The following is a 26,901-nucleotide window of genomic DNA, read 5'->3' as shown; positions in this document are numbered from 1 at the left end:
TGATGGATCCTCCTCCGAAAAATGAGACGTGTCTGAATAAGGAGAATCTGGGGTGTAATGAGATGCATGCAGTGGTAGCAGGGGAACGTCTTTGTTGGAAGAGCGACGAAGGAAATTGGTGGGCAACATGACTCTGGGCGAATGACCAGTACAGACTGCTAAGCGTCCACAAGTGTGTTCCTTTTCTGAGCTTTAGGTTGAGAGCGTTGAAAACAATGGCGATACTTGGTAGCGTCGATTTCGAATTGCTTTTTTAGAATACATTTCAGGCAGGTATAATGGAATACAGACGTCTTACAGGTGTCGTATCCAACGTTCTCATGCTCGATGCTTGTGACACGGAGCCTCGACTCATTTGAATTGTCAGTCACATCTTCCGGGTGACTTCGATCTCGGGATGGAAGATGTTTTCCCCGGCGCATCTGCTGTTTCCACTCAGTAAAGTCCCTCAGCTTACCTTGCTTCCTCACGCCTATCTGTTACTCCAGGACCCTACTACGGCAATGGATGTCATACGGAGCAACCTACAACCGCTCACTCGTGCGATTCCTACCCCAATTGCTGAATTTGGTGTCTCCCTCATCGGTCCGGACTGCTACAAAACCCTCGTCCTAGACATCGATCTGAGTGCTACGCAATGCCTCAAATTGGGTCTTTCTAAAGGTCTCGGTTTCGGTATTGTCGCTGCGTCAGGCGTCATCAAAGTCCCTCAAATCCTCAAGCTATTAAATTCCCAGTCCGCCTCAGGCGTGTCCTTGCTCTCCTACTTCCTCGAAACAGCCTCGTTTGTCGTCACACTCGCCTACAGCGCTCGCAATGGCTTCCCGTTCAGCACATACGGGGAGACCGCTCTCATTGCAGCACAGAACGTTGTCATATGTCTGCTGGTCTTGAAATACCAAGGGCAGACCGCTGCCGCCGGAGCATTTCTTGGGGGATTGGCGACGGCAGGATGGGCACTGCAGAATGATAACGTGGTCGATATGAAGATGCTGTCGCTCATACAGGCTGGTGCTGGCGCATTAGGGGTTGTCAGCAAGCTACCCCAGATCATCACGATCTGGAGTGAGGGTGGCACGGGGCAACTGAGTGCTTTTGCCGTAAGTCCAGAACAAATATCAAGCAATTTGCTTTCCAAAGGCTAAAGTATCGCATCAGGTCTTCAATTATCTTCTAGGCTCACTCACGAGAATTTTCACTACCCTCCAAGAGGTCGACGACAAAGTGATCTTGTATGGATTCATTGCAGGATTCTTGTTGAATGGTGTGCTGGCAGCGCAGATGGTTCGTCTTGCTATAAAATAAGGCTTCTGAGTACTTACTGACGTGTATAAAGGTTTATTACTGGAGAAGCCCAGCAACGGCTCATCATGGAAGTGCTGTCGAAATTCTCGACACCGTACCCACCGCGAAATCAACTGGTGCATCTACGGGCAAATCTAGAGGTCCTACGACCCGGAGAAGGGGATAGAGGCCTGAGTTTCATGGATTTATCTACTGCATGTCTTGATTCTGTTCCACGCGACGCCTTCCAATCACTTTGTACTGGACCATATCGTCATGCTATTGCAAATTCGTGCTGCTTTCTGTTGCAAATCATGCGTACCTAATAACTCATTCGGCTGCGACTACAGGACGATATCTGGTGTTAGGTCATCCTAGCTGATATAAATACCTTTCGCCCGTCATGAAAACCCTAATGCCGCCTGAGAGAAGTCCAAACCTATCCACACGCACTATAAAAACCGTCTCCACCTTCCCTCTGCAGAGTATTTAGGGTTTCACACTGTCCATGTTGTGTTTGAGAATGGTCTGTGTTCGTATTTCTGTTGTCTTCAGCACCCACTCGTCTTCGTATTCCAACGGCCTGTCCCCTTGCGCAGCCCTGCACTCTCGTCCGCAGCCACCCGGGTTGCCTCTATGTACTGCTACACGACGTGGGCAGACGTAGACTTCTTTTCTACACCACTGTGGATAGTATTGCACATCAGTATCATCGTCACGATCTGGCAAGGGGACATCGACGCCGTGGTCAAGTCCCAAAATCTCGACCTTCACGGACGCCACGTATCCCGCGTAGAAGCGGTTCTCAAGGTAGTATACGAGATAAGAGATTTGGTAGAAGCGCGCTTCGGTCAACAGCTGGTCATATAAGAGGTGATTGTGGCCATAGATTTTGTTGTAGAAGACAGGTACTTTCTGACTGCGAAGGTATCGTAGGACAATCGCAAAGAGATCACCGTCACGGTCTATAAATATTGTACCATCCTCTTTGAGGACTAATTTGTCTGATCCTGAGAAAAGGCTCTTAAACCATGCGCTCCCCTCTGTAAGGGTCTTTGTGTTTGCGGTGAAATATTTTTCACCCACTTGAAACTGGATTGGTGCCATGGGGGGGCAGATTGAACTTGAAGCTGCTGGTGGTAAAATGGTGATTGCAAGGGGATTGTTTGGAAATCAAACCTTGAACAGAAGGTCGAAGTGTTGCACTTCTGACTGAAAAAAAAGAAGTGTTAGTTATTTTATAAATCCACACGATCCGCTACTAGAGAATGAAGGTTTTTGCAAGACAAATAAGATCGCGGGATGCCGCATTATTGATTGACAAGCAGTCAATTGAGTCTGCAAAGACCTTTTTCAGATAGTTGTATAATATTTCAGTTTTAATAAACTTCTATCACAAGCCAGTCGAAGCAAAGCACAAACAGATTTGCGACGTATGGTCGGGCAGATAGAAGACAAACTGTCATATTATTAGCTAGACCGAAGTTGCAAAACCTAGCTGGGAGCGATAAATAAAACTTACAATAGCGTCTCCACGCCGTTGATGTATCTATGTGAAGCAAAGCCTACCGTAAGAATCGCACAGATCTGCCCGTAATGGAGGGCTCGCCTTTGAACGTCGCTCACAGCTTCGAATAGTACGTATGTAGGGCTCCTAGGCCTTCATCACTTGACCTTTATTCCGCTTGGATGAGATAGTAAATTTCGATCGTGAAAGCAAACCATTAGCAAACGTACAAACCAGAGGGATCCCGAGTAGCTCCACGCATCGAAACGCCAGAACATGTTTTTGCCACATTCTCTCAGAGAAGCATTCTAGACTTCAGTAATCATGATGGAGAAGATGAGGCAGAGTTAGCGTTGTTGGCTCATTCTTTCGGCTCTTCTCCTTTACACAAGAACCGCAGAATCTGCTCCATTGGCAACGACGGGGTATGATTGTCTTGTTCGATATCCTTTCCCTTCACCACACCATGGGCCCCAGTCTTCACAACACCTTTCATCTTCTCGCTCTTTCCCTGCCCTTCATCACTGCTATCCTCTTCCTCGTCCTCACTTTCTTCAGCTTCTGGCCCCTCCCCTTCAGGCCCCAGCCAATTGTAACCCATACCAATTTCGCTCGATTCAATCATCGCCCACCGCCAGAATCTCTTGAACGAGTCCTCCTCGCCCTCCCCAGCTCCTCCAATAATTTCCAAGCCCTCAAGCTCCTTTCCCATAGTCTCGCCGTCTTCCGCCCATTCCTCAACTTGCGGCTCTAATTTCTTCCTCAGAATCTGGTTGAGCAATGCTTCTTGTTCTCGACCTGGATACGACGGAACTGGGTAGGCGACTGTAGAGCGGAGGAGTGTGGAGTTGTTGCGCAAAAGCTCGAGAAGGCCACCCATACCGCTATTGCCGTTGAATGCTGTGAGGAGGAGCTGGGACTGAGCGTGGAGGGATGGCCTTTTCGGGGTGTTAGTGAAGTGAAGAGATCGTCAATACCAAGCCCTTCCGAGAATTCTATCGAATGGGGATCTTAGAGGGGTCATACCATGGTGGAAGAGGATCAGATATGAGGATTTGATTACGGAGGCTGTCCAAGGATGAGGTAAGGGTGGCGAGACGTTGGCGGATGGACTCGAGGACTTTTATGTCTTCGTTAGATAGCATAGTCATACTTGTAGTCTTAAGGGCCAAATAGAGATCTGGTGGTGCTCCAACTGCCTTTATGGTGGATGAGAACGGAACTACGGAGTGTTTAGGAGCTAAACATGATTTGACCGCAACGAGAAAACCAATTCCATGACCAACATCAAAGCCAAGTTCGTACACCTCTTTTGATTCTCTACCTAGATTATTGTAATGTACAATGCAATAACGGTATGCTGCTCTAGCCCTCCGTTTCTAACCAACGAGAACTGTATGTCGGACAAGCCTCATCAACGCCTAGTCTAACCCCTAATAGCACATCTCGACACGCTCGAGGTGCTCAGAGCTCCTCATGATCCTCGTCTGAATGATAGTCGAACTCCCTTGGTAAATCTGCGTCGGATTCACCCTCTCCTCCCTCGTCTACAGCAGTCAGCACGCCAGCTGCTTCAGCTGCACCTGCTCCGGCCCCTGCTCCAGCTGCAGCCTCAGCGCTTATTGCGCTCGTGTTATCGCCTGCTGGCTGGCTTGGCGCCGCCGGGGGAGGCGCCGGAGCCTTTCGCTTCATTTCTAGAAGCTCTTTGGGTGCTTCAGGCGTAGTATCATTCATCAGGATGACACCGCCGGTCGCTTTGGTGACAGGCTGGTACCGTTTGTCTGGGAAGCTGATGAACTTCAACTGTGATGGAAGCACTCGAGACATGTTGTCAAGATCATAGCCGACCTTTTCTCGCTCCATCCTCTTCTTCAGACCCTCAGGCTTCTCGATGGCTTCCTTGCTCTCTTCGCCTTCCCCTTTTTCACCATCTGATTTCTCAGTGTCGGGCTTAGCGGTGTCCTTGTCTGAATCCGCCTTCGTCTCATCGGTATCCATCTTATCGCTGTCATTTGCTTTTGGAGCAGTCGGCGTTTGATCAATATCCATGCTCTCTCGTCTCTGCTGCTTCTCTTTCTTCTGAGCTCTTCGCTTAGCTTGCGCAGTTGTAGACAGCACGGCAGTCTTCACTTTCTCTGGCGCATCCTCCGTCTTAGTTTCTTGCTCTGGTGGATAGTCAAACAGACTAGGACGTGTGGCGCTGTGGAATTTGAAGTTTGGCACTTCCAACTCTTGGTTCAGTGCAATTACTGAGGTAGGTGCAAAGCTCAGAGAAAGGAAATGGGTCAGTGGGAACCAGTACCAGTATTGGGTGAAGACAGCCATGCCCACGATACCAGGCATATGCAGATTGCCAGTTTGGGTTTGGAGACTGATAGTACAATTGCGGCCTCCAGCATCAATGATGCCTAGGGCAATAGCACTACCAAATTTGGTCATAGCATCCTCATGTCGATCGCCGATGGCCTTCTGTAAAGTTTTTCGGATACTACTAACTTTCGGATTCATTGCCTCATTCTGCTGTATCATGATCATGGATAGAGCAATAAGAGCACCTTGCCGGACGAAGTCTGTGGGATCTTTTATCATAGGTTCAAGCAAGTCGATTGCCTCGTCCAAGCCAGTACCAGCACAAGAGATACCGAGAGCCATTGCCGCTCCATAACGCACGTGAGGGTTGTAAGACTCTGCCAAAAGCTCTACCATGCGTGGTACGCTCTTAGGTCTCCGAAAAAGAATGAAACCCAGACTCATAACAGCATACCGCCGGACATCGTCACTAACATCACTGACAGCGACGTGAAGTAGCTTTCGGACAGCTTTGTTGCGACCAGTACCGCAATAGGCCAGGGCGAGAGTCTGTACACCACCATATCTCAATATTGGGTCAGGGTCCTCTAGGAGACCATTGACAAGCTCGTCAGCCCCTTCTTGTCTGCCATACATAATGAGGGCCATGCCAAGTCCTAGGCCTCGAATGATCTTCTCGTGCGCAGTTTCATGGGCGTATTGAATCATCTCCGTAAGAGCTTTGACATTTCCTGATCCCAGCATAATGAGACCCATTGCAATCCCCACTGCTTCACCATTAAGGGCCGAATCGGCCCATAAGACGCTCTTGAGGTCCTCATAAATACCATCATCTCCTGTAGCCATCCCAGCGACTCCAAGTCCAAGAGCTCCACCATGTTGCACGACTTCTTCAGTTGCGTTCTTGAAATGATTCCGAATGTTGTCCAAAGCATCTGTCTGATGATTTGCATAAATCAAGCCCATCGCATACAAAGCCCCGCCTTGACTGTATACTGACGTAGGTCCTGAAGCATTATCCCTCGGAAGGTAAGGCTGTAGAATCCTCTGACCATTGCCTAAGTTGCCACGATGAATAACACCGAAAGATGCGGTAGCCGTGAACTTTGACCAATTCACAGCTTTTCCGAGCCACTCTAGATTATCGCGATAGAAAGAATCGTTCAGAGTTCCAGCATTCATGAACCCGCACGATAGCGTCACTGCCGTATGAAATATCGAATTTCGTGCCTCTAAGCTATCTTTGAGCTTCGTTAGAATTGCCTTGTCTGCGTGATTGTGCCGGTAAAGGAACTCAGCACTGAGTGCTATAGAAACCTTGCCATCCAAAATCTCTTTGATCTTCTCGGAGGCAGGGGTCGCGAGTGGTCCCTCAAGAGTAGACTCGACGGGTTTTGTCTCATTCGACTCTGATAATAGCGCAGTCGTCTCTTGTGCATTCTCTGCCTTGTCCTCTTCCATTGTGTCAACTCCCGAGGGAGCTGATTGTTCCGCTTCTGCTTTCTTTTCTGGTAAATTTTGACGTACTTGCTTCAGAAAATCTTGAGAGCTGTTGTCGTAGAGGCCAAAGGCGATTTGATAGGCCTCAGCAAGTTTTCCGGTTTCAACAAGGTCTAAGAGTAGTTTGGCTGCGAGTGACGATTCGTCGAGATAAACGATGCACTTGGCAATAGAAAAAACATCAGGGGCCGGCACATCGCGCAGCAGGTCGAGGATTAATCTCAGTAGATCCTGCCGCAAAGTCACGTCCTGGACCACGTCCATACAGATCCCAAGAAGATAGTCAAGTAGCTCCTCTGCTTGTCCAACACCATCCTTCTTAGGCTTGCTAGCCTTCTTCTCATCCTCGCTGGCTCTCAAAATAGCCCGCTTTAAGACATCGAAATTTCGAGCTTCAACTGCTATTCCAACAACTTGCCGGTATCTTTTTTCTTGGAAGCATCGTTCAAAAAGACGTTCTATGACTTGTTGTAGAGGGCGGAGGATTCCTCTTTCTCGTGCAAGTTCAGAAGGAACACTGCCAGGTATTGGCTCGTTAGCTACTTGCGCTGACGGATCGAAAGTAGTTGAACTGTCTTGCCGAGACAGTAAGGACTTGGATGGTAGTGTTGCTTGAGAAAAAGGCATAGTAGGTGATGCAAGACTGGCAGATGTACTTGTCGCGCCATTGGCGGTCGTAGAAAAAGATGTGTTGAGCTGGCCAGGAGGTTGATTCGCGTCAATTGTCGAGGAGGTATCTGATAGCGCAATGTATGTATCTATGCACTTGGATACTATGGTATCCTCATATTCCCCTTCTTGTTCAAGATTGAAAAGCTTGCCTGCACCCAGCGCAAACATCATGCTTTCATTGTATTCCTGAAGGTTGTAGTACACCTTGGATGCCACCAAAGCTGCAAGCTCTCGCTGCGGAAATTGGGGATCTTCATAAAGAGCTTCTACCTGATCTATCAGCCCTACGACTTCGGTCCATAGTGAATCTATTTCTTCGTTGAGTTTCCTGAGGGCAAATATTTGTAGCTCGGGATCTGGTTCGGAGAGGAAGCCGAGCACTCCAACCGCTGAGGTAAGTCCCACCATGTCGAGCGCCGAATTTGAGAGTGAAATCTGTTATGTGAGCATTCGATATGTCCGTGAAAACTGCAATGAAAAAGGGAATGCCTCGATGAGAGCGTGAGTGTTACTAGCGATATAAGAGGAAATCCCAGATGCAAGTTGAATGCTAAATTGCGGCTAGAAGGATGCAGAGACCGAAAAGCTAACGAGTTCCTGTCTACTGGAGGCCGGTTTCCTGGTTGTAGTAAAATCCTTGATGGTAGAGCTTGGACTGTAAGGCCGATGGATACCACGTCAATCAGTTGCTTGGCATCTGAAAGCGCCAGAAATTTGAGGAGCGTCCTGCCAATCAAATTGCTGTGTCAAGAGCTTAGTCATTGTCCTACCTTACCTGTAGCTTCCGTAAAAATAATTGATTTCCCTACCCATACTCTAGAAAAGATCTGATTTCTTGTGTCTCTATGTCTGGCCAGCCATCAAATGACATCGCCAAAAATATACTTCGAGTGTAATGAGGAGTAACACCAAGCACGCATGGTCATGTAGATCATAGCTGACCACATCTCAATCTCATAGGTGAAAGACACGCCAAAGGACCCCTTGGGTTTGCAAGACTGAAGTTGGCCCCCCTATGTTGCTCGTGTTGGACAATATGATGATGAATCTGCTCCAATCTCGACCTTCTAAACATCAAGACTGGCATGACAACACCAAATCGAACCATGATTTCCTAGCCTGAGTCGAGGACAACGAAGCAGTGTGCGAATGATAATTTGCTAAGATCCAACGCCTCATCTATGCCATCGACAGTGGTACGGAAATATCATCGAACACTGCAATGTTAAATGACTTCCCGCACCCCGCACAATTCTAGAGAATGGATGGTCGATACTGTGTCACGCCCAAAGCCGCCAGCTTGAAACACGGTGATATAGAATGTCATGCCATGTGTTGGCTTTGTCAAGTCAGTGACTTCACAGTTTCAGACATTTGCTCTAGGAGCTCGCATCTTAGTCAAGACCCAGGTGTTCCTAATCCCAAAGGCGTCCGAGGCGTGTTGTATGGGGATGAGCATTTTTGATTGGATCTGCACCTGCCCCTTCAAACAAATGAGCATCTTGGAAGAAACTTCATGAGCAAGATTGAAGTGTTGATTTAAGAGACGAATCTAAAGCCTAATCAATGTCCCACCACACTACCCATGCAATTAGCCACCTGCACAAAAGCCGAGAGGCTACCAATGTGTTTGTTCTGAGTCCCCGCAATATTTCACTAATAAAAAAGGACTTCAATCGGAAAAGTTTACCTGTCATGTCCATCGCTGTCCTCCACTAAATCTAATTTACAAATGTCTTCGAGCTATAAGATCTGCGGTCAAAATTCACCATGCTAGTAGCTAAAGGTAAGGCGATATTAAAAATACTGATTCTGCTTCTGTGCCAGCTACAGCTTTCTATGATCATCCATCGGATGCCAGTAGGTCTCTTTGTGTGGCATTGATACTATGGGTATGATTGACCTCTAGTTGCAGCGTACTGCATTACCCGCGCTGTTGCTACAAACCATCCTGCATCCAGAACTCCCACAAGGTGGCGCAGCTCTGTGTGATCCGCTATGGGTTAGAACAGTGAAGCTAGACATAGCTGAGTACCTCAATTGCTGGCGCATGACGTGACTGAAGCGAATGCTGAGAGGGCTCTTTGCGAGGTTATCGATCTTGACTACATGGACCGGACCAGTAGTACATCACTACCACCAATAATGATATGCGGTCTTGTAGGATAATCTTATTTCTAGGAGCCGGAAGAACCGAGAAGCCTTCTACAGCACGTATTTGATATTCCCTTTCATTTCAGCTGTCAGCCCGCCGTCGCGCAATGAACCTCTCAAACCGCCGCTCAGGCACCCTTGCTATAGGATGAAATCTTCAACCATTGTGTCTGACACATGCATGAAGAATGCTTTGACTACCAATGTGATCCAGCGGACAGACATCTCGGAAAGTTTGAAAGTGCCTCTCGAAGGCCCTTCATAGCGTCCGCAAATGATCCGAGCCGAGGGTAGTCCACATCAGCGACTTCTTATGAGGGACATTATACTAAGGCGGTGATTCAAGAAGCACTCAAGTAACCTAGGCCCTTCACGGTGCTTTTAGTAACCGGTTGCTGGGCAGAGAGCCCCGGATGGCGAGTTTCTACTCTGACATCAAGAGATTCAACCATAAATGCTACCTTTGTGATAAAACTTTGATAAGGCCCCCCAATGATACACGAGATACGACAAAAACAGAATCGGTGCCGCATTCTTGAACTGGTTTCCCACTGGTGTTGGCAGTTGAATTGGAGGCCGCCTGGGTGGAGGCGCTTCCTTGCGTCGTGATTCCATCCACCGGTGGAAAGTTGCTGTCAGCTACTGGTTGCACAATCACTGGGGAAAAAGTATGTTTCCCAATGTTTAGTCCCAAAGCGCGGTGACCATGGGCCCTCTACACTGTGGGACAGGTCCCTTCCACTATCGAGCCAAATAACAGCACGCCATTTAGTTCCTGGCGGCCCCACCTCAACCGTTATAATTTGTTCCACAACGTACTCCTTTTTGCTCAATAGCAGACATCGGCGAATTACCGAATCGGCTGCCTTGGGTTTACTGCGCAGCTGTGTAATATATCTCTTGAACGCCTCTGACTCGAGTTTACGCGCCTCTTGCCAGTCTTCAGGCTCGTGCCCTGAGCAGCTGTGTTTCGGGTGCAGACCGTTGGTATAGTCAATTGAAAGATTCGAGTGGATGACGATGGCAGACCTGAGGATGTGTACAGCTCGCGGCCTCCTAAAGCAAATGCTTCATGCTGCAAGTGCCTTCGATATACTTCAGGGCTTACTCGGTGCGTGTTCCCAACAGTACACAACCACTCCGGGGTGATGAAGCCCCGCAGGAACAGCAACGAAGCATCTGGTACATCGCTCTTAGCAAACCTATTGAGATCATTTGGTGTCCCTCTATAGCGAGCATCGGTGCCAGTGCCTATGTTGTGAATTACGGCGAGGCTGGCGTCGACATCAGACTCATCGGGTGTCGCTGGGGTGCGGACTGGAGACACCGATCTGTGAGTCGCTCAAGACTTCAACAGATTGCTCAAAATGATCAGATCAGGTCTTGGGTAGACGTGATCCTTGCTCGATTGGAGGGATAGTCGCTTGATTTCCTGCTGGTATTTTCCGTCTTCTCCTGATCAATTTAACACGAAAGCGCCAAGTGGTAGGGGAAAATGAAAGATGCACCTTGAAAGACAGACATAATGGAAAGCTTGTCAATGAGCTCCGGGACTATATCGCAATTTCAGCAAAAGGTTTGTACAGTCCCTCATCCCATGTCCAGGCGACTGGATGCTGAAGACCTCGGCAAACTTTACCTCCAGCATCTCTACGGGAGATTGTTGATTGAAAATTTGAACAATGAGCTGTGCCTAGACTGGGGCCTTGATACGTTGCAGCTACCTTCAACTACTCCTGTCAGCCTTACTGGAAAGGATGCCACAGACGAGGCAGATTACCGCTCAATCTTACCTGCAGCACAGCCTAACACGTTCAGCGTCATAACGCTACGGAGCTACTCGGGCACCTGATATGATTGGTGATAACGGTACCTCAGATCGAGACGCTAAAAGGTGCGGAAAAGAGGAAAGATCTGTTATGGTGCCATCACGGCGTTTCTGTCGAAGATCAAGTAATTGGTGGAATTTATTGCATTTGTATGACTGACAGCAACCAACTGTATCTACAGCAATGATGAATGACTGTAGGCTTTGTCCACCATCGCCTCAATTCTCTGACGCGCCACGAAGTCACAAACTAGCGTTTGATTCGCACGAGAAGCTTTCTTGGACAGCTCAACTCAATACATTGAGCGGCCAGTCTTTACCCGCGTTGGCAGATTTGCACCTTTCATGCCCCGTGCCACGAGGTCCGCAAGAATGAGATCTGTGCCTATAATAGCCCAATGTCATTCGATTGCTGTAAAATCAATGAATGACAGAGCTTACCTGGAGCTCCTATAACCGACACGGCGATAGGTAGAGGTTCTTGCCTTTGGGTCACCCAAGAATCGTACGGAATCTCTCCCACTAGCGAAATTGGTCACTGGACTTCTGAGAATCGATCAGAGGAATTACCTGGTGCGGTGAGCTCAGGTGCTCGCATCATTGGAGACATGTTCAACGAGGCGTAGCCACTCAATATAGCGAATGGACTGAAGCGCATTATCAATACCACTGTGCAGGGTTTTGTTCAAGCAACCTACGGAATCTCCGATTCACGGTAATTTGGCTGTCCAACTTCGATAGGGAATATCATTATTGATAGGAAGTCCTTGGAGGCTATATTGAAGACATCATCAAGAAGCCAGTGGCGATAGACTTCGGAGCGACGCCAGTACATGTCACGTTCCTGGACAGAGATTTTCTCCCCGATACCCCTATGTTCGAACAATTAGCGGATCTCCGAGCCCTGCATTTCTAATAAATAACTTTACCATTGCCAACGCATTGCTTTTTGGACCCAGGGAGGTTTTCCATATGTCTTTGCGTATTGATCTCTGAAGTCAGCTAAGTTATGGTATGAGTCGTAGTAATAGGGATAGCTTCCAGCCTGTAAAGATTTAGAAGGATCCTAATGTAATCGATGCGACTGAGACATGCAAGTTTCAAGTATTCTGCGATATCACTATGCTCCGGCCCATCGGGCAAGGACTTCTTCCACCGTTCAGCCAGAGATATTTCCGTTCTCGTAGTGTCCAAGGCGGCTTCCAGCCCTTTGACGAAAGTGTCAATAAGGCGAGATTGTTCTGGATTTGGAGTTGGTAGATAGTCCAACGGGTAAAGTATCTTAATTGGTAACTAGACGAATCATGATTTGTGGAAAGCACCAAAGGATGGGCACGAACCTTGGTAGGAGGGCGAAGCATCGGAGAGCTTCCATACCACGATGAGATAAAGTTAGCGAACTTGGACAAATCCCTCCCGAAGAACACTGGCATGTCGAATTGCCTGATAGATTGTCGTAGTATTAGCGGTCGTTCTTGGAACAACTGGCGCAACCTACGGAAATTGGCCAGTGACTCCTTCAGTGTCCATTATCCCCGTTGATGGGCGAATCGAGAAGCATCCATTGTATGAGGCAGGCTTGCGACCACTTCCGTTAGCTAGCAGCGAGTCAGAATATCTCCTTTCCATTGTCCATTTCACCCGCACTGTCAGATCCAATAGAAAAATCAAGCCAGTCATATGATCCAATACCTGCAGCACTCGCATGACTACTTCCAGAGGGGACTTGGTATCCGTCGGCACGAGGATTGAAAGGAGCTTCAAATTCGATGCACTCCATTGGCTCTTCCCGCATAATCATCGCCTGTAGCTTTACCTTAGACACAATGACAGCTCCAGCTTCTATAAGTACTTGGACACAAGCAGCATGTTTGGATTTGGCGGAATAGAGATCTATCCATGCTCGATTGCACAGAGTAGTTTTATGGCCTGCGATGTCCACATTGTCTTTCACACTGATTCTCGCCCCAGCAAGCGGTTGGCATTTAGATGGTTTGTAATAGCAGCGAGATGGGACGATCACCCTACCGTCAGTACCGGCTCGTGGGGCGTCAAGGGTCAATAGTGTATGTCATTGTTAGCTTCGCACATACTTCTCATCAACGAGACTCATCTTCCGGATCCGTCTGGTCCAGGCTTGAATGCAGTCATGACAGTCGCATTTACATCATGATAAATTCTCCATGGCTGCCAGGTCTTCCCTTTGGCAATGACATACGGCCCTGGAGCAACGTTGGCACCTGAACGCGCTGTCACAAATGTTTGAGTCTCGGTGTGCCATGTGGCCAGCTGCTCAAGCGCATCAGGCTCTATCTCAAGATCGTCTTTCTTGCTTCCATAGTAGACGATGTTCGAGCAGAACTCAGGCTGAAAGACGTCATCTCGATCGAGGACATTGGTTCGAAAATCAAGTAGAGCCGATTTAGAAATTCTATCGCCTGGGGAAGTCAAATACACGATTAAGAGTGTCGGATCATCACCCTTGAAGTTGACGTCGGGGATGAAATTCTAAATCAATCAGCAGGGCGATTTTCAAGCTGGCGGCGTACTACATTCTCCTGGTTTGATACTAGAAGGTATCGAACTTTACCAACGGTGAGTGTAATCTCCTCCTCAATGTCTGCGTTGGACAACATTGAGTTCGTGATGTTCGAATTTGGCAAGAATGAGTCGCGTTCGAGAGCCATGAACGGCAATGGGCCTTCGCATTGTCCGCTGTTACTCTCAAAATGAAGTGAATGTGGCAGTTCGAGATTGTATCACGCGAGATATGAGGTTGCGCAGGACAGGGTCGAATGCAAGGTTGAGCACACCGCAGTCTAACCTATTAAGAATGTGGACGGCAGGGCTCAGCGTAAGGTATGCAAAGTGCTCTTCAGCTACTACTGAAGCCAGGAGGCAAAGGATCCCGATTGCAACGCGGAGCCTCGTCATCATTGCATTATATCGACTCGCGCTTAGTTCATCACATACAGCAATGCTCAGGGTACAGCAGTATTGTCTTGTACAGCAGGGGGTTTCGGGGCTCTACTATTTTGCTGTATATAAGCTCAAATAATGTGACCCGGTAGGTAGGGTATTGCTCCAAAATATGGGAAACAGTTGTTTGGCCTTATTTGAGTACGGAATACGCCACCTCAACTCCGTCGTCTTGGCATTTCTTCCCGCACTAGTGTTCTTGCGGACATAATTGTCATTTCTATCTCTCTATATCAAAGCTCCATATGCCTATATCGAGTGTCCGATTACAAGTCCCAAAAGTTCACACTTCTGACTTATCAAAGCATAGCAATGTGACTACAACTCATACTACGCAGGCAGGACTAGCGGGCTAGTCTCTTCCCAGCGCCCCAGTTTTCGACGTTCAGAGAAGGGGCAAAGCAGGACTGGAGAGAGTTCTAGGGACAAGAGGTGGGACATATGTTCTGAGGCGATTTCGCGGAATAGTGGAAGTCTACTTGGAGAACACTAGAAGGCAAAATTCTTTGCGCAGCAAGTGCGTCGTTGACAGGATTCAACCACGTGTTGCGGTATAACTGGCGCAAAGCAGAGGTCCCTTTCCCCGTGCTCATCGAAATAGTCATTGTCAAAGTCTGGAGATTAGCTTCTAAGCTACTGGAATATGGATATAAAGTCTCTCATTGCGACAGATGAGTCCTCGGGACCCAGGAAGCCTTCAGGACCGTTGCCTTCAAGAACAGATGTGCAAAGCGCGCCTGATGGAATAGCGTACTCATCCCCTAGGCAAAGAGATACCCACTCATCATACCAAAATGGCGGGGCTCCTCATTCGAGCTCCCTTCCTTCTCCAGGCTATCAAGACCCTCATTTTGCCCAGCCACCTCTACGTGCCTATGGAAATCCAGCGGGCCAGCATCATCAGCTGTCTGAACGAGACGGCGCACCAATTTTTGCACCTCAACAGAGGAGCCGAAGTCCTCCTTACCCAATTCAGCCCCATTCACACTTTTCACATCACGATCGCCCGGGCATAGGCACTCCTACACATTCAGCCATGGGCCAAACGACCCCCATGACACCTACGCCGACTGGCAGCACACCTGGCAGCTCCACTGGCTTCGGCTGGCAGCGCCCTGCTTCATCACATTCCGCCTCGACGCCTACTTCTGCTCAATATGGGGCTCAGCATTTTTTTCGAGAGCCTTCGCAACCAACGATGCTGCCCAACGGTGTTGGAATGCAGCATGGCCCCCCACACATGTCTCCTCAGTCCAGTGCACCTTTAGGACCTCCGTCACTGAGGCCTAGACCGAGCTTGGAAAGGCAGCAGATATCGCCTGTACCAGAAAAACATAGGAGAAACCTTTCCGGGGAGTTACGTACTCAGCCGTCCAACAACGATCCGAATTTTCCTTTCGCTTCACCTTCCAGGCCGTCAGTATCACGTAATAGTAGCTCAGGCTATGAGAGTCGACACGACCGACAGAAGAGTGTTAGTGTGAGCCCAAAGACTAAGGCTTCTAATTTGCCTCACTTTGACCAACAAGTGCTGCCAAGCGTTCATGGAGACTTTCGTGGCGCGCAATATGCATCATCTTTCGGAAGTGAACACAATCGCAAAAGTGAGCAAGGTTCGATAAGTCAAGCTAGCGAGAGGCCATCAGCGCGAAGGATGAGCTCCATGGGCATTGACTCCATGCTTAATGCAGTACCTTCAGATCAAACATCGAACAAGAGGTTGAAGAGGTCATCAATTGACACACCTACAGAAAATCTGTACGACAAGGTTGCAACGGTCTCACAACCTTCGAGTGATATGATAATGAGTCATCATACTCCACAACCCGTATCTCCGTCCACACAGCCAAGTGTCAAGACTAGTCAAGACACCGTCATGACCGACAATACATCAAGCCCATCGCAGAGTGGCGTCCAAGATCCAGTAGTCACGTCCGCTTCGGTGGACCGTAGCTCCAATCACAAGACCAAGCAACCAGATTTCTATACTCATCGCGCAAGCAAGGAAGTCGAGGTGGCTGCCTATCCCAAAAATACAGCCAGAGGTCTCCCACCGCAGAAACCTCAAAGTAATAAAGAAGGCGCCTTTGTTGCCCCTGATCATTCAGCTACCAAGAGAGTCCAGGTAGATCAGTCCGAAAATAAACCAAGTCTAGATCTTATAGGAGCGAAGAACACTCGTCTGAGCGAAGACCGTGAGACTCTGCAGAAGAAGCGTGACAAGCCACCGCGGCTGCCGCAGCCCGTATGGGCTCGATCTGTGCTCGAGAACCAACGCAAACCCGGCGGAGGCCCAATACGTCCCCAACGACCTTTCACCAAACATAGTCCAAAGCAAGCAAATGGCCATATATCTAATGGCGTATCAGTGCCGGCTAGTCAACCACAGGACAAGGGACCGTTGGGTCACTGGGAGCCGAGTATACTTAATGTCATACCGCTTGATGAAGTGACAAGGTTTGTGTCTGATTTCTTGTTCATGGAGGTAATGCAACACCTAGAAATTGGTGTTGCTCCTGCCGGCGGTTCGGCTGGTGGAGGCGCCGTTCTGGAAATCGAAGCCAAAATAGGTCGACTGATTGATAAGAACACGATGGACAGGATTAGTATTCCGGTCATGACCGAGACTGTCTTTAACCGTAATAGCCCAAGCCACCGGACACATTTTGAAAGTTCTATGACAGAGGTAAGGTTTTGCTCCATTTGATTTCATCAGATGAGACTAATTACAGCAGCTTCAACATCGCGCTTTGAATGAATTTTTGAATGATGCTCTAAAAAAGACACTTCCCCCAAAACCATTACCGCACAACCCCAACACAGCTCCGCATCGACGAGTCAAGATGGACTACAAGCATACTAGAGAAGTCGACACGTTTTTCGATCTAACGCAGCAAGGTCTCATGGCTCTACCAGCTTCTCTCAATGTCAAAAACAACAAGATTAAGGTTCGAATCACTCGCGATCAAAAGACAGGCAACGAACTCGCGAGGATCGTCAAAACAAGGCTTGCAGATGTTGAAATCTATAGTCCCTTCAATCAAGTAGATTGGCGTGTTAGTGTCAATGTCGAAATGGACTTCCAAGGTGACTTGCGAGATCTAATCGAGACGGATGATCGAAACAGTAAGAGAACGGAACGCAACAAGGACAGGCTTAGCTACAAGCATCAAGCGTATCAAATTGATCTGACGCAGGTGACGCCAAGCGAAGTAAGCTGCGTTGCAAGCACGTCGATTCATTCTTGTACTAATAGTCTTAGGGGTCAAGCTACAAGGAGCACGAATTGGAGATCGAAGTCTCGTCTGAAGAAGTTCGCAAGCAGGCGACTCTCCTACAGCATCAGGAGCCTAACTCTCTTATGGAGCTGATCAGCGGCTTTGTCGACAATGTACGGACGCTGGCAAGACAAGTTCCACACGACAACGTGCCTGCTCCAATTTCGCTTCGGTGAATGATGCTTTGATTTTTCGGTGAATACGGACTCTACGAACTTTTCTGGCATTTTGGAAAGATGTGTAAATAGTGAGGTGTTTGATATTTATGATACCCTGGCGTCGAGCGTGCATTCAGTGAGAGCATCTGGTAGGAAGGCGGATAATTCAAGACGTTGGGTTTGAGTCTAATTTGCGTTACTCATATTCTATCTCCAGGTACTCTAGCGGTATCTATAAGCCGACATTGATTTCACTCTATTGGTATATCCGATGCTTCATCTTCGAGTTCCAGGTTCTGATCAACATTCCCATTGCCGACCATCCTCTTCCACAGCCCCTCCCATAGCCCTTGCTTATGCACCATAGCCAGCACCATCACCACAGGTAAGTGCCACACACTCGCCCAGAACAAGCCCCTCGCGCTGCCCTTCAACCCATCCAGCCGCCAAAATCGCCAAGCCTCCCTCGCCATCCATGCATTTACCACCGAGCTCGTAACCAAGAACCCTTGATCCGTAATTTCCGTCGCCCACAACCCGATACAGACGGGAAAGCACAAGACCGCGTACCTGAACGCTACCCTCCCATTCTTGGCAGGGTTTGTCCAGCACAGCATACGATATCCGGCTTGTTTATATTCTTCCCTGATAGCCCAGCTTAGGGAATTGAAGTGCGGAAATTGCCAGCAGAACAACAGGCCAGCGAGTAACCATCCGCCAATGCTCGATTCACTGAAAAGGATCTCCTTCCAACCTCCGCCTGCGGTAGCGCTCTGGCCTGCTGCTGCTGCCCAGCCCATCAATGGGGGTATGCTCCCCACTACTGCGCCGACCCAGGTATTGATGACCGAGATTCGTTTGAGCGGCGTGTATGCCCCGGCGTACAGGACGATATTAAGACCGCCGAGAAAGGCGACAGTAGGGTTGCAGCCCGCCCATAGTCCACCCACGCCCATAGTCCCTGCGACCAGCGCAAAAATGAGCGCCGCTCTCTTGGAGATCAGCCCCCGTACTAGGGGGCGGTTCCGCGTGCGGCTCATCAGCGCGTCGTATTTTGGCTCGAGGAGCATATTGAGGGCGTTTGCGGAGGCGGAGCATAGTCCTGTGCCGGTGGTGAGGAAGAGCAGGGTCAGGGTCGAGAGGGAGGAGACGCCGATGGTCTCTGGGGAAAGCAGGGCGGGCACAGGGTAGAGGCTGTAGGAGGCTGCGGTTGTGAGGACAACGAGGACTGAGAGGCGGGGTTTGCTGAGGGAGAGGCAGGTGGTGAGGAGGCGACGAATGGAGTTGTTTGGGAGAGCGGTGGAAAGGGTGGTAAGGTTTGACGCAGAGTTTGAGGGGAGGAACTGCGTTGTTTGTTCATGATTGGAAGAAGATTCGAGGGCTCTTCGTCGTGCGCGCCGACGGTGGGGAGGCTCTGAGGCCTCAAACTCGGGAGTCTGGGATACTGAGTCCTCCGGCTGTTGAATTTGGGATTTCGAGGTCTGGGGCGCCTGAATGGTGCGGGCTCCCCCTACTCGAGAAATACGAGTATCATGTGGGGCATTCTCTTTCCGATAGCCATTTTCGAGCTGGGATTCTTGAATGTCGGTCTCCCTCGTTCTGGCCAGGATTAGAGCATCCCGTAGCGTTTTGGGCAGGTTGGCAGAGAAGTATTCTCGACGCCACTGTCTCGAGAATCCGACATTTGATCCAATTGGAGCGCCGTTAGCTGTTGAGATGCTGAGGAGTCTTCTGCTACCCGGTAACCTAGTGAGTCGAGCAAGACAGCCAAGGCAAATAGTCTGGCTGAAGCGGGGGATGGGTTGCACCACACGGCTGACGGGAAACATCACATGGTTGTCAGAAGGAAGAAAGAAGTAATTGACATGCGACGTCCGAGTGTGCCCGCCCTATCTTGTCCTTGTCCAGCTCCTTCGACTAGCAGGAGTAGTGCATAAGCCGTCAAAGCATTATCTTATACATTTTATACAAGGCTAAACTGTTTTTAGTCTAGGAACATCGGAAATCTCGGGCATGGTCTTCGCCTTACACCTACTTGATCTAGCATCTAGCAGGAACCACTCCTCCCACCAACGCCTATCCCTTGACTAAGGAACTATCATGTTACACTCGCGAGGATACGCCACTTGTCCGGATCGAGCGTAGATGAGTGAGATTCTCGCAACCCACCATCCCTGTTGCTGGGTAGCCTGTCGACAGCTTCAGTGTCCGCGATGGCGTGTGGACGGTGCATTGCCATTATAGGCATGGGAAGACTGAAGTGACTTTGCGCGCTTTGTTTGCTCTCGTGGTCCAGAACAGCCCATTTAGCTAGGTGATGCCCTCGTGCGGTACAGTATCTGTAAATTTCCCTCTCATCTTCCCGCATTCGTACTTTCCTCGATTTCTACGCACTTGCTTATTCCCGTTCTTGTTTGGTTTCTCATTCTCCCAAAATGGCTCTCGTTGCAAACTCTCCATCTGAGCAAAGTGATCCTTTGCAACCCACGAAGAGCTGGCAATTTGTAAACATCAATCGGCCCCACGATGCCAAACTAGCCAGTGTTCGAAGGTTTGTCAGATCGAATGCAACAAAGCTGTTCAGGCGTAAACAAAGGATCGAGGCCTTGGCTAAGCATGCACCGGCTTTACGAGCTCGTTCACCATGCCGACCGGCTCTCGAGTCTGAAGAAGTCCAAGATGTAGACAAGCCAGAACAATGGAATGGCAAAGACATAGTGACTCTACCGAGCGTCTTGCCAACTCAGGTCACTGTTCAAACCAGAGAGATCGAGGATTTGGACGAGCAGAGCCAATGGCCGGCTCCTGAACAGCTTCCTCCTCCCCAGACATTAATGTCTTGCACGGAGGCTCCCGTTCAGCAGGAGGTGCCCATCTGCCCGATTCGCTTAGTCGAGCTACTAGAGGATATGCAGAAAGTCACTTCTCTTTCCCTATATCAAATCGATGAAAGTGTTCGTGGTGTCAGAAGAGGCATTCCAGATATTGGACTCTCCGAACAATGTCTCCAGGTTCTTTGCCATCGTGTTCGTGAAAAGAATGATATATGCCGGGCTGTCAGTATCAGGAATATGCCGGGAGTTGATCCTCTTACCACATTCAATTCGAGCTCTATCACGCCAAACCGAGATGGAGCTAATTCAATTCTCAACCGGCGTAAGTTTCCATTCCATATGCTACTTTTGTGTGTTGTGACTTCTATCGATTAGCTTTCATGTCACTGAGATTTTCGCAACAATAGTCGTTGCCTCCATGTCATGCAGGACTACCTTTACAGCCATGAAGAATGAAAGGAGATCTGGAAGCGATGAATGGCTTCCTCATGCACTACAGCATCCCGATATGTTCCTGGCAACCATGAACTATGCCACCGTGCACATGGATGCTATTGCTGGGTCATTCTGGCATCCCGAAAATAAGAAGGTCTTAAAACAGAAGTCAGCCCTCATGAACCAAATCAATACATGCTTGGGAGATAAAACTTCGGCTTTGTCAGGGAATACTATCAGTGGAGTTGCAATGTTGACTATCTCAGAGGTACGGTCGCAAAATGCTTCTTTTTTCTTAAGATTTCCTTACCAGGGCGCCCGTTATTCTTGCGTACTTCCTACGTTTCTAAATTATGCTCTGCCGAATTTCCATTCAGTTGAGGAAAGCACCTTTGATCAGCCTACCTCACGACTCTAGAATTCATCTGAATGAGAGGAAAGATTCTGTGGTTTGAGGAGAGCTATACAGAATGCGATCGTTCTGCTAAGGAGAGCCTGGGCCATGCTATGTGACTGCTAATACTCCTTCACAGATTCTAGACTCGAATTATGAAAACGCACGAATCCATATGTATGCCTTGGAAAGAATGCTGAGACTCTATGGCGGCATGAAAGAAGCATGGTTTGGGAACATCATTCCTATGTTCATCTCATGGTAAGCTTTTGACCCTTCGTGAAATGCAGAGCTTTGACTCACCTCTGCTTGTAGGCTCCACGTGGTGTATTCCGTGTCAATGTCTAAAGTGCCGATCACAGCAATCTCACCGTTGTGTCTCTTGGTCCGAGGGACTATGGCCCCCACCGAGGGTTCGATACTCGCCCTCGGTCTTCCCCCAGATCTGACGGCAAAACTGTATGTCTGCTGCAACAATATGCGACGTTTGACACTGCAAGTCGAAAAATTACCACAGCCACGAATCGCCTTTCTGCCAGGCTCGCTACAACAACTCAAAGCCAGCACCAAAGAAAAGCTCCTGTCTCTCACTCCTTTGACAAGGACAATTACGCAGATGAAGCAACTGCATTATGTGAGTGAAGCCTTACGACTCTCCTGCCTTACCTACTTGGAACTTCTTCCATATCCGTCAGAAGAAGTTTGTGAGAGGCTTGAAGATATAAAATACGAGTTCATGGCACTCCTCAACCAACAGGAGCATACCAGTCAGCGGCCTTCTGAACCTGAAAGAGAACCTGAAGACCCTGTCTTGGTAGTGTGGACCATTTTCACTGTCGGTCAATTGGCCTCCAAAGATGAGGAAGAGAGCTGGTTTGCTAGACGGGTCGCAGCCTGCGCACTGCCGTTCAAGATCAAGACATGGGAGGTGATGTTCTCGGAGCTCAGATTCATTTGCTGGTCGGAGCTGCTTCACACCGCAAAGACACAAAGGATTTGGAACAAGGCTCTCGAAATCAACGAAGCGTACGAGACAGCTGCACGTGAAAAGTCTGCAGAGGCATCTGGCTCATAGAGGCAGGATTGTCTAATGGTTGCCGTGGTCCGGGAAACCCACCCCGCGAAGCTCCTCCCTGGCTATGAATTTCTTTTATCTTTCGGGAATTTGTAATGAGTGGAATTTGAATACCATTTCATCAAGTTCTTTTCGTTGCCTCTCCTGCTCTTAGTAATTCTGCACCAAAGACACTAGGTAGGCAAGGCGACAAAAGGCAAGGCGGGCCCCTGCCAAGACTTGTGCATGCGAATGTAATTTTATGCACGCGCCGCACTCCCGGCGCGTCGGCTTCATGCACGTCATTATGTAAAGACATACGGATCGATCCTGTCAGATACGTTGACCATAACAAAGCGCCATGTTGCGCCAGGTCTCGGTACGAATGACTACAGTCGCTGGAAGATGCTTGTAGACACCCGGAAGACCTTACATGAGCTATGGGTGTCACAGGTCTTTGGACAGTTGTCCAACCATGTGCTCGACCCATTAAGCTTGAGACTTTGAATAGAAAGCGCCTTGCAATTGACGCTTCTATATGGATCTATCAATTTCTCAAAGCAGTCCGTGATAAGGAGGGTAACGCGCTCCGCAACTCGCACGTTGTGGGCTTCTTTCGCCGCATCTGCAAACTGCTCTTTTTCGGTATCAAGCCTGTATTTGTCTTCGATGGCGGGGCACCGGTGCTCAAGAGACAGACTGTCAGCTCGAGAAAGTCGAGAAGAGAGGGTCGTAGGGAAGATGCTGTCAGGACTGCGGGGAAACTGTTGGCTGTGCAGATGCAAAGGAGAGCGGAAGAGGAGGAGCAGAGGCGTAAAGATGAGAGAGACCAACCGAGACAAGACGAAGAAGAGGAGGAAGTACCAGAAAATCCTGTGTACGTGGATGAAATACAGATGACTGCGCAAGAAAGGCAGCAAAATCGGGCCTTCAGAAAGAAAGACGCATATCATTTACCAAACCTAGATGCTGATTTATCTGGCATGGGTGCGCCGAATGATCCAAGAATCATGAGCCACGAAGAATTAGAGGAGTACGCCCGCCAGTTTCATACTGGAGAAGACGTGAATTTGTATGACTTCAGCAAGATCGATTTCGAAGGTCCATTCTTCCAAAGCCTACCCGCCAGTGATCGCTACAACATATTGAATGCGGCAAGGTTGCGATCGAGATTGAGGATGGGATATAGCAAAGAACAGCTAGATACAATGTTTCCCAACCGCATGGATTTCTCGAGGTTCCAGATCGATAGAGTCAAGGAACGTAACGAGCTGACCCAGCGATTGATGAACATAAACGGTATGAATGGCGAAGAGGCCATGTTTGGCGTAGATCAAGGTGGACGGGTGGCTGGCGAGAAGGGTAAAGAGTATGTGCTTGTGAAGAACGATGGGGTGGAAGGCGGCTGGGCCCTCGGTGTTGTCAGCAACAAGGGGGAAGGCGAAAGGAGCAAGCCTATTGACGTGGATGTCTCAACGCAAAGAGATCCGAAACAGGATGAAAATGAAGAGGAATGGGAAGCCGATGGTTTTGAAGATGTGCCCATTGAAGGGTTGAACAGATTATCAAAGAGACAAGCGAGACAGGCCCCTGAAGAGAATTTACTCTTCAGTTCTGAAGAAGCTGCTGCACGTAGACGCAAACTTTATGGAGCTAGGATGAAGAATGCAAGGCCGATGAGCAGAGATCAAGATGAGCGTATTGTGCCTGAAGAATCTGATTCTCTATTCATTCCACAAGCAGAACAACGTGATGAAGATGACGAGGAAATTGATGAGCTTTTCGAAGATGTTCCAGCGCCTGCCGTTGAGGGAGAAGACGATGATCTGAATCGTGCAATTGCGATGTCCTTGGAGAACGATCAAGCCGATAAATCTGATGAAGAACAAGAACTACCGAGCTTTGCCTCTACAGTAAAGTCAGGTCCACGAACAGATCAACTTCTTGAGTTCAACCAGAAGAACGCCAGCGCGGGTCGAGATTTTGCTCATCTTGCAAATGCTCGAGCTCATGGACTTGCACCGAAAGCGGCCGAGGATGAAAGCGACGAAGATGATTTTAACATTCGAGCTGGCCTGACCGAGGCGAGAAATGGCAAGCACAGACCCCAGACTGGTCCTAGGGTGCACGGTTTCAAGCGTCCAGAGCCGAGTAAGAACCTAGAACAGTCACCATCTGGCTTGAGAAGGGGCGAAGATGCACCAAGTGCTTCCAATGAGTCTACAGCAAACTTGAATGGCTTTGATGGGCCGCTACCATTCGAATCGCTAAGTCTAGGTAAATCAATTCTAGGTAAGAAGAAGAAGAAGCCTGCAGACAAAGCTCAAGGTGGCTTTGAGAAAGATAGTATGTCTGAAGAGAAGGCTCCGAAACCATTACCGCCTTGGTTTTCTGGCGACATACGAAAGGAAACAGCGAAACAAGATGCGCTGGAGGAACAGGAGTTTCAGAAAGAGGATGCTAGTCCACAAAGGAACACTGCAGTAGATCTCCCGGTCTTAAGACACCAAGAGACTGGAGAGATCATCGACCTTGATCATCCTCAGGGCCAGAACGACGAGGTAGTCCTAGTTCCATCGGACGACGAAGATGGCTCGGATGATATGTTCATGGGCGAAAGCAGACCTATTCAGGAAGACTTAATTATGGACGATATTGCTGATCTGACGTGTATAGAACCACCAATTACATACGTAGGTGCACACAAGCCTCCTCCACCTGCATCGCCCATTGAAACAGCCATTGATAGACAAACAATCGATAGATCAGATGCTGGTAGCACACCGGCCGAGGATACGAGTGCCAGGAAAGGTCCTTCAGAATCTCTTGTGCCGTCTCCCAGAGAAAAGGCTCCTGGATCAGACCATGGAGATGACGATGTTGATCAATCGCCTATCGACTGGTCTGAGAGTGATCATGAGACTGAGCAGCCCAGAAAGCAAAATCTCAAGACCTCCGAAGAGCCAGCCGGTGGCACGCTGGAACAGAAGGTCAATGATCCGTCGAAATCTTCCTCACTTGAGCTTGCGGATCAAGGCGTGAATGAAGTGGACAGTCAGCCAAGCGATAGAGCTGAATCTACTTTTCAAGACGCTGATGTTGATCAATCCAGGCCTGCTTTAATTAAGGAGGAATCCATGACGATCCCAACCTTTGAGGGTCTAGATGCTACCGCAGATGATGACGACTACTCTGATCCTGAAGACGAAGATCTGATGCGGCAGCTTGCTGGGGAGGCCGAGGAGCACGCCAGATTTGCTTCGGAGTTGAACCAAAAGACATTCTTGCAGAACGCTGAAGACTATGAGCGCGAGCTCCGCCAGCTTCGCAATCAACAGAAGAAAGACCGAAGAGACGCTGACGAAGTATCGCACATCATGGTCACAGAATGCCAGCAACTTCTCAAGCTTTTCGGCCTACCCTACATCACTGCTCCTATGGAAGCCGAAGCACAATGTGCCACATTAGTCTCCTTAGGTCTCGTCGACGGCATCGTAACCGATGACTCCGACATCTTCCTCTTCGGCGGCACCCGCGTCTATAAAAACATGTTCAACCAAGCCAAATTCGTCGAATGCTACCTCTCCACCGATCTCGAAAAAGAATACAGCCTCACTAGAGATAAGCTCATCCGCTTCGCCCACCTCCTGGGCAGCGATTACACCGAAGGCCTCCCCAACGTCGGCCCCGTCACAGCCCTCGAAATCCTCTCTGAATTCGAAACGCTCGAGAATTTTGCGGAATGGTGGGCCGCCGTGCAGATGACCCAACGGCCTGCCGAAGAAGACAAGGGCAGCGCTTTTCGCCGGAAATTCAGGAAGAACGCGTCTAAGATCTTCCTGCCAAACACATTCCCTGACACGCGCGTCGATCAGGCTTATCTCTATCCCGAAGTCGATAAAGATCCTCAGCCCTTTCAGTGGGGAGCTCCTGATCTTGACGCGTTGAGAAATTTCCTGATGGCTACGATCGGATGGGGCCAGGAGCGTACAGATGAGGTTCTTGTGCCGGTCATCAAAGATATCAATCGTAGAGAGAATGAAGGGACGCAAGCGAACATCACGCAATTCTTTGGCGGCGGGGTGGGTGTGGGCGCGAGGCAGAATGTGAATACTGGTGGTGGGGGCGGAGGACAGGCGTTTGCGCCAAGGAAGAAGGTCGGAGGGAAGAGTAAGAGGATGGAGAGTGCGTTGGAGAGTTTGGCTGGTAGAGCTAAGGGAAGGGCTGCGGGGGATGGTGATGGTGATGGTGATGGTGGAAGTGCGAAGGGGGGTGAGGATGGGGTGGTGGGGTCGAAGCGTGCTGCTGAAAGGGGGAATGGCAGTGGTGGTGGCAGGAAGAAGAGGAAAGCGAGGGCGGAGAAGCGGGTGGTGACAAGTGATGAGGAGAATGAGGAGAATATGGAGATTGGGTCTGATGATGAGGACACAGATGGTGGTGCTGCATATAAAGCCCCTGCGAGAACGAAGAGGGGCAGACTGAAGGCTTCTTAAGCATAGCGATTTATGATATTC

The 26,901-nt window shown here is 49.2% G+C and overlaps 9 protein-coding genes across 9 annotated transcripts; 4 read left to right on the top strand and 5 right to left on the bottom strand.

Annotated features, from left to right (window-relative positions):
- Positions 1-503: 503 nt before the first annotated feature.
- On the top strand, positions 504-1,471 carry KY384_001871 (uncharacterized protein; the record flags this gene model as incomplete). Its single annotated transcript, XM_044810397.1, has 3 exons — positions 504-1,100; positions 1,159-1,284; positions 1,337-1,471. The coding sequence occupies 3 exons, from the start codon at positions 504-506 to the stop codon at positions 1,469-1,471; spliced, it is 858 nt and encodes a 285-aa protein (XP_044672371.1).
- A 302-nt stretch (positions 1,472-1,773) lies between these two features.
- On the bottom strand, positions 1,774-2,391 carry KY384_001870 (uncharacterized protein; the record flags this gene model as incomplete). The annotated part of the gene is made up of 1 exon (XM_044810396.1): positions 1,774-2,391. One exon carries the CDS (start codon positions 2,389-2,391, stop codon positions 1,774-1,776), a length of 618 nt encoding a protein of 205 aa, XP_044672370.1.
- A 761-nt stretch (positions 2,392-3,152) lies between these two features.
- KY384_001869 (uncharacterized protein) lies at positions 3,153-3,942 on the bottom strand (the record flags this gene model as incomplete). Its single annotated transcript, XM_044810395.1, has 2 exons — positions 3,153-3,729; positions 3,818-3,942. 2 exons carry the CDS (start codon positions 3,940-3,942, stop codon positions 3,153-3,155), a joined length of 702 nt encoding a protein of 233 aa, XP_044672369.1.
- A 313-nt stretch (positions 3,943-4,255) lies between these two features.
- On the bottom strand, positions 4,256-7,681 carry KY384_001868 (uncharacterized protein; the record flags this gene model as incomplete). Its single annotated transcript, XM_044810394.1, has 1 exon — positions 4,256-7,681. One exon carries the CDS (start codon positions 7,679-7,681, stop codon positions 4,256-4,258), a length of 3,426 nt encoding a protein of 1,141 aa, XP_044672368.1.
- Positions 7,682-13,148: 5,467 nt separating this feature from the next.
- Positions 13,149-13,891, bottom strand: KY384_001867 (uncharacterized protein; the record flags this gene model as incomplete). Its single annotated transcript, XM_044810393.1, has 3 exons — positions 13,149-13,184; positions 13,470-13,763; positions 13,805-13,891. 3 exons carry the CDS (start codon positions 13,889-13,891, stop codon positions 13,149-13,151), a joined length of 417 nt encoding a protein of 138 aa, XP_044672367.1.
- A 1,379-nt stretch (positions 13,892-15,270) lies between these two features.
- Positions 15,271-17,688, top strand: KY384_001866 (uncharacterized protein; the record flags this gene model as incomplete). The annotated part of the gene is made up of 3 exons (XM_044810392.1): positions 15,271-16,920; positions 16,970-17,446; positions 17,497-17,688. 3 exons carry the CDS (start codon positions 15,271-15,273, stop codon positions 17,686-17,688), a joined length of 2,319 nt encoding a protein of 772 aa, XP_044672366.1.
- Positions 17,689-17,921: 233 nt separating this feature from the next.
- Positions 17,922-19,499, bottom strand: COX10 (Protoheme IX farnesyltransferase, mitochondrial; the record flags this gene model as incomplete). The annotated part of the gene is made up of 1 exon (XM_044810391.1): positions 17,922-19,499. One exon carries the CDS (start codon positions 19,497-19,499, stop codon positions 17,922-17,924), a length of 1,578 nt encoding a protein of 525 aa, XP_044672365.1.
- Positions 19,500-20,105: 606 nt separating this feature from the next.
- KY384_001864 (uncharacterized protein) lies at positions 20,106-22,408 on the top strand (the record flags this gene model as incomplete). The annotated part of the gene is made up of 4 exons (XM_044810390.1): positions 20,106-20,826; positions 20,948-21,207; positions 21,473-21,594; positions 21,649-22,408. 4 exons carry the CDS (start codon positions 20,106-20,108, stop codon positions 22,406-22,408), a joined length of 1,863 nt encoding a protein of 620 aa, XP_044672364.1.
- A 419-nt stretch (positions 22,409-22,827) lies between these two features.
- KY384_001863 (uncharacterized protein) lies at positions 22,828-26,880 on the top strand (the record flags this gene model as incomplete). Its single annotated transcript, XM_044810389.1, has 1 exon — positions 22,828-26,880. The coding sequence occupies one exon, from the start codon at positions 22,828-22,830 to the stop codon at positions 26,878-26,880; it is 4,053 nt and encodes a 1,350-aa protein (XP_044672363.1).
- Positions 26,881-26,901: the final 21 nt, after the last annotated feature.

The sequence above is a fragment of the Bacidia gigantensis genome (assembly GCF_019456465.1).
Source record: "Bacidia gigantensis strain McMullin 20006 chromosome Unknown contig_134, whole genome shotgun sequence".
In the NCBI taxonomy this organism is placed as follows: domain Eukaryota; kingdom Fungi; phylum Ascomycota; class Lecanoromycetes; order Lecanorales; family Ramalinaceae; genus Bacidia; species Bacidia gigantensis.
This window is presented reverse-complemented; position numbering and strand designations above follow the sequence as displayed.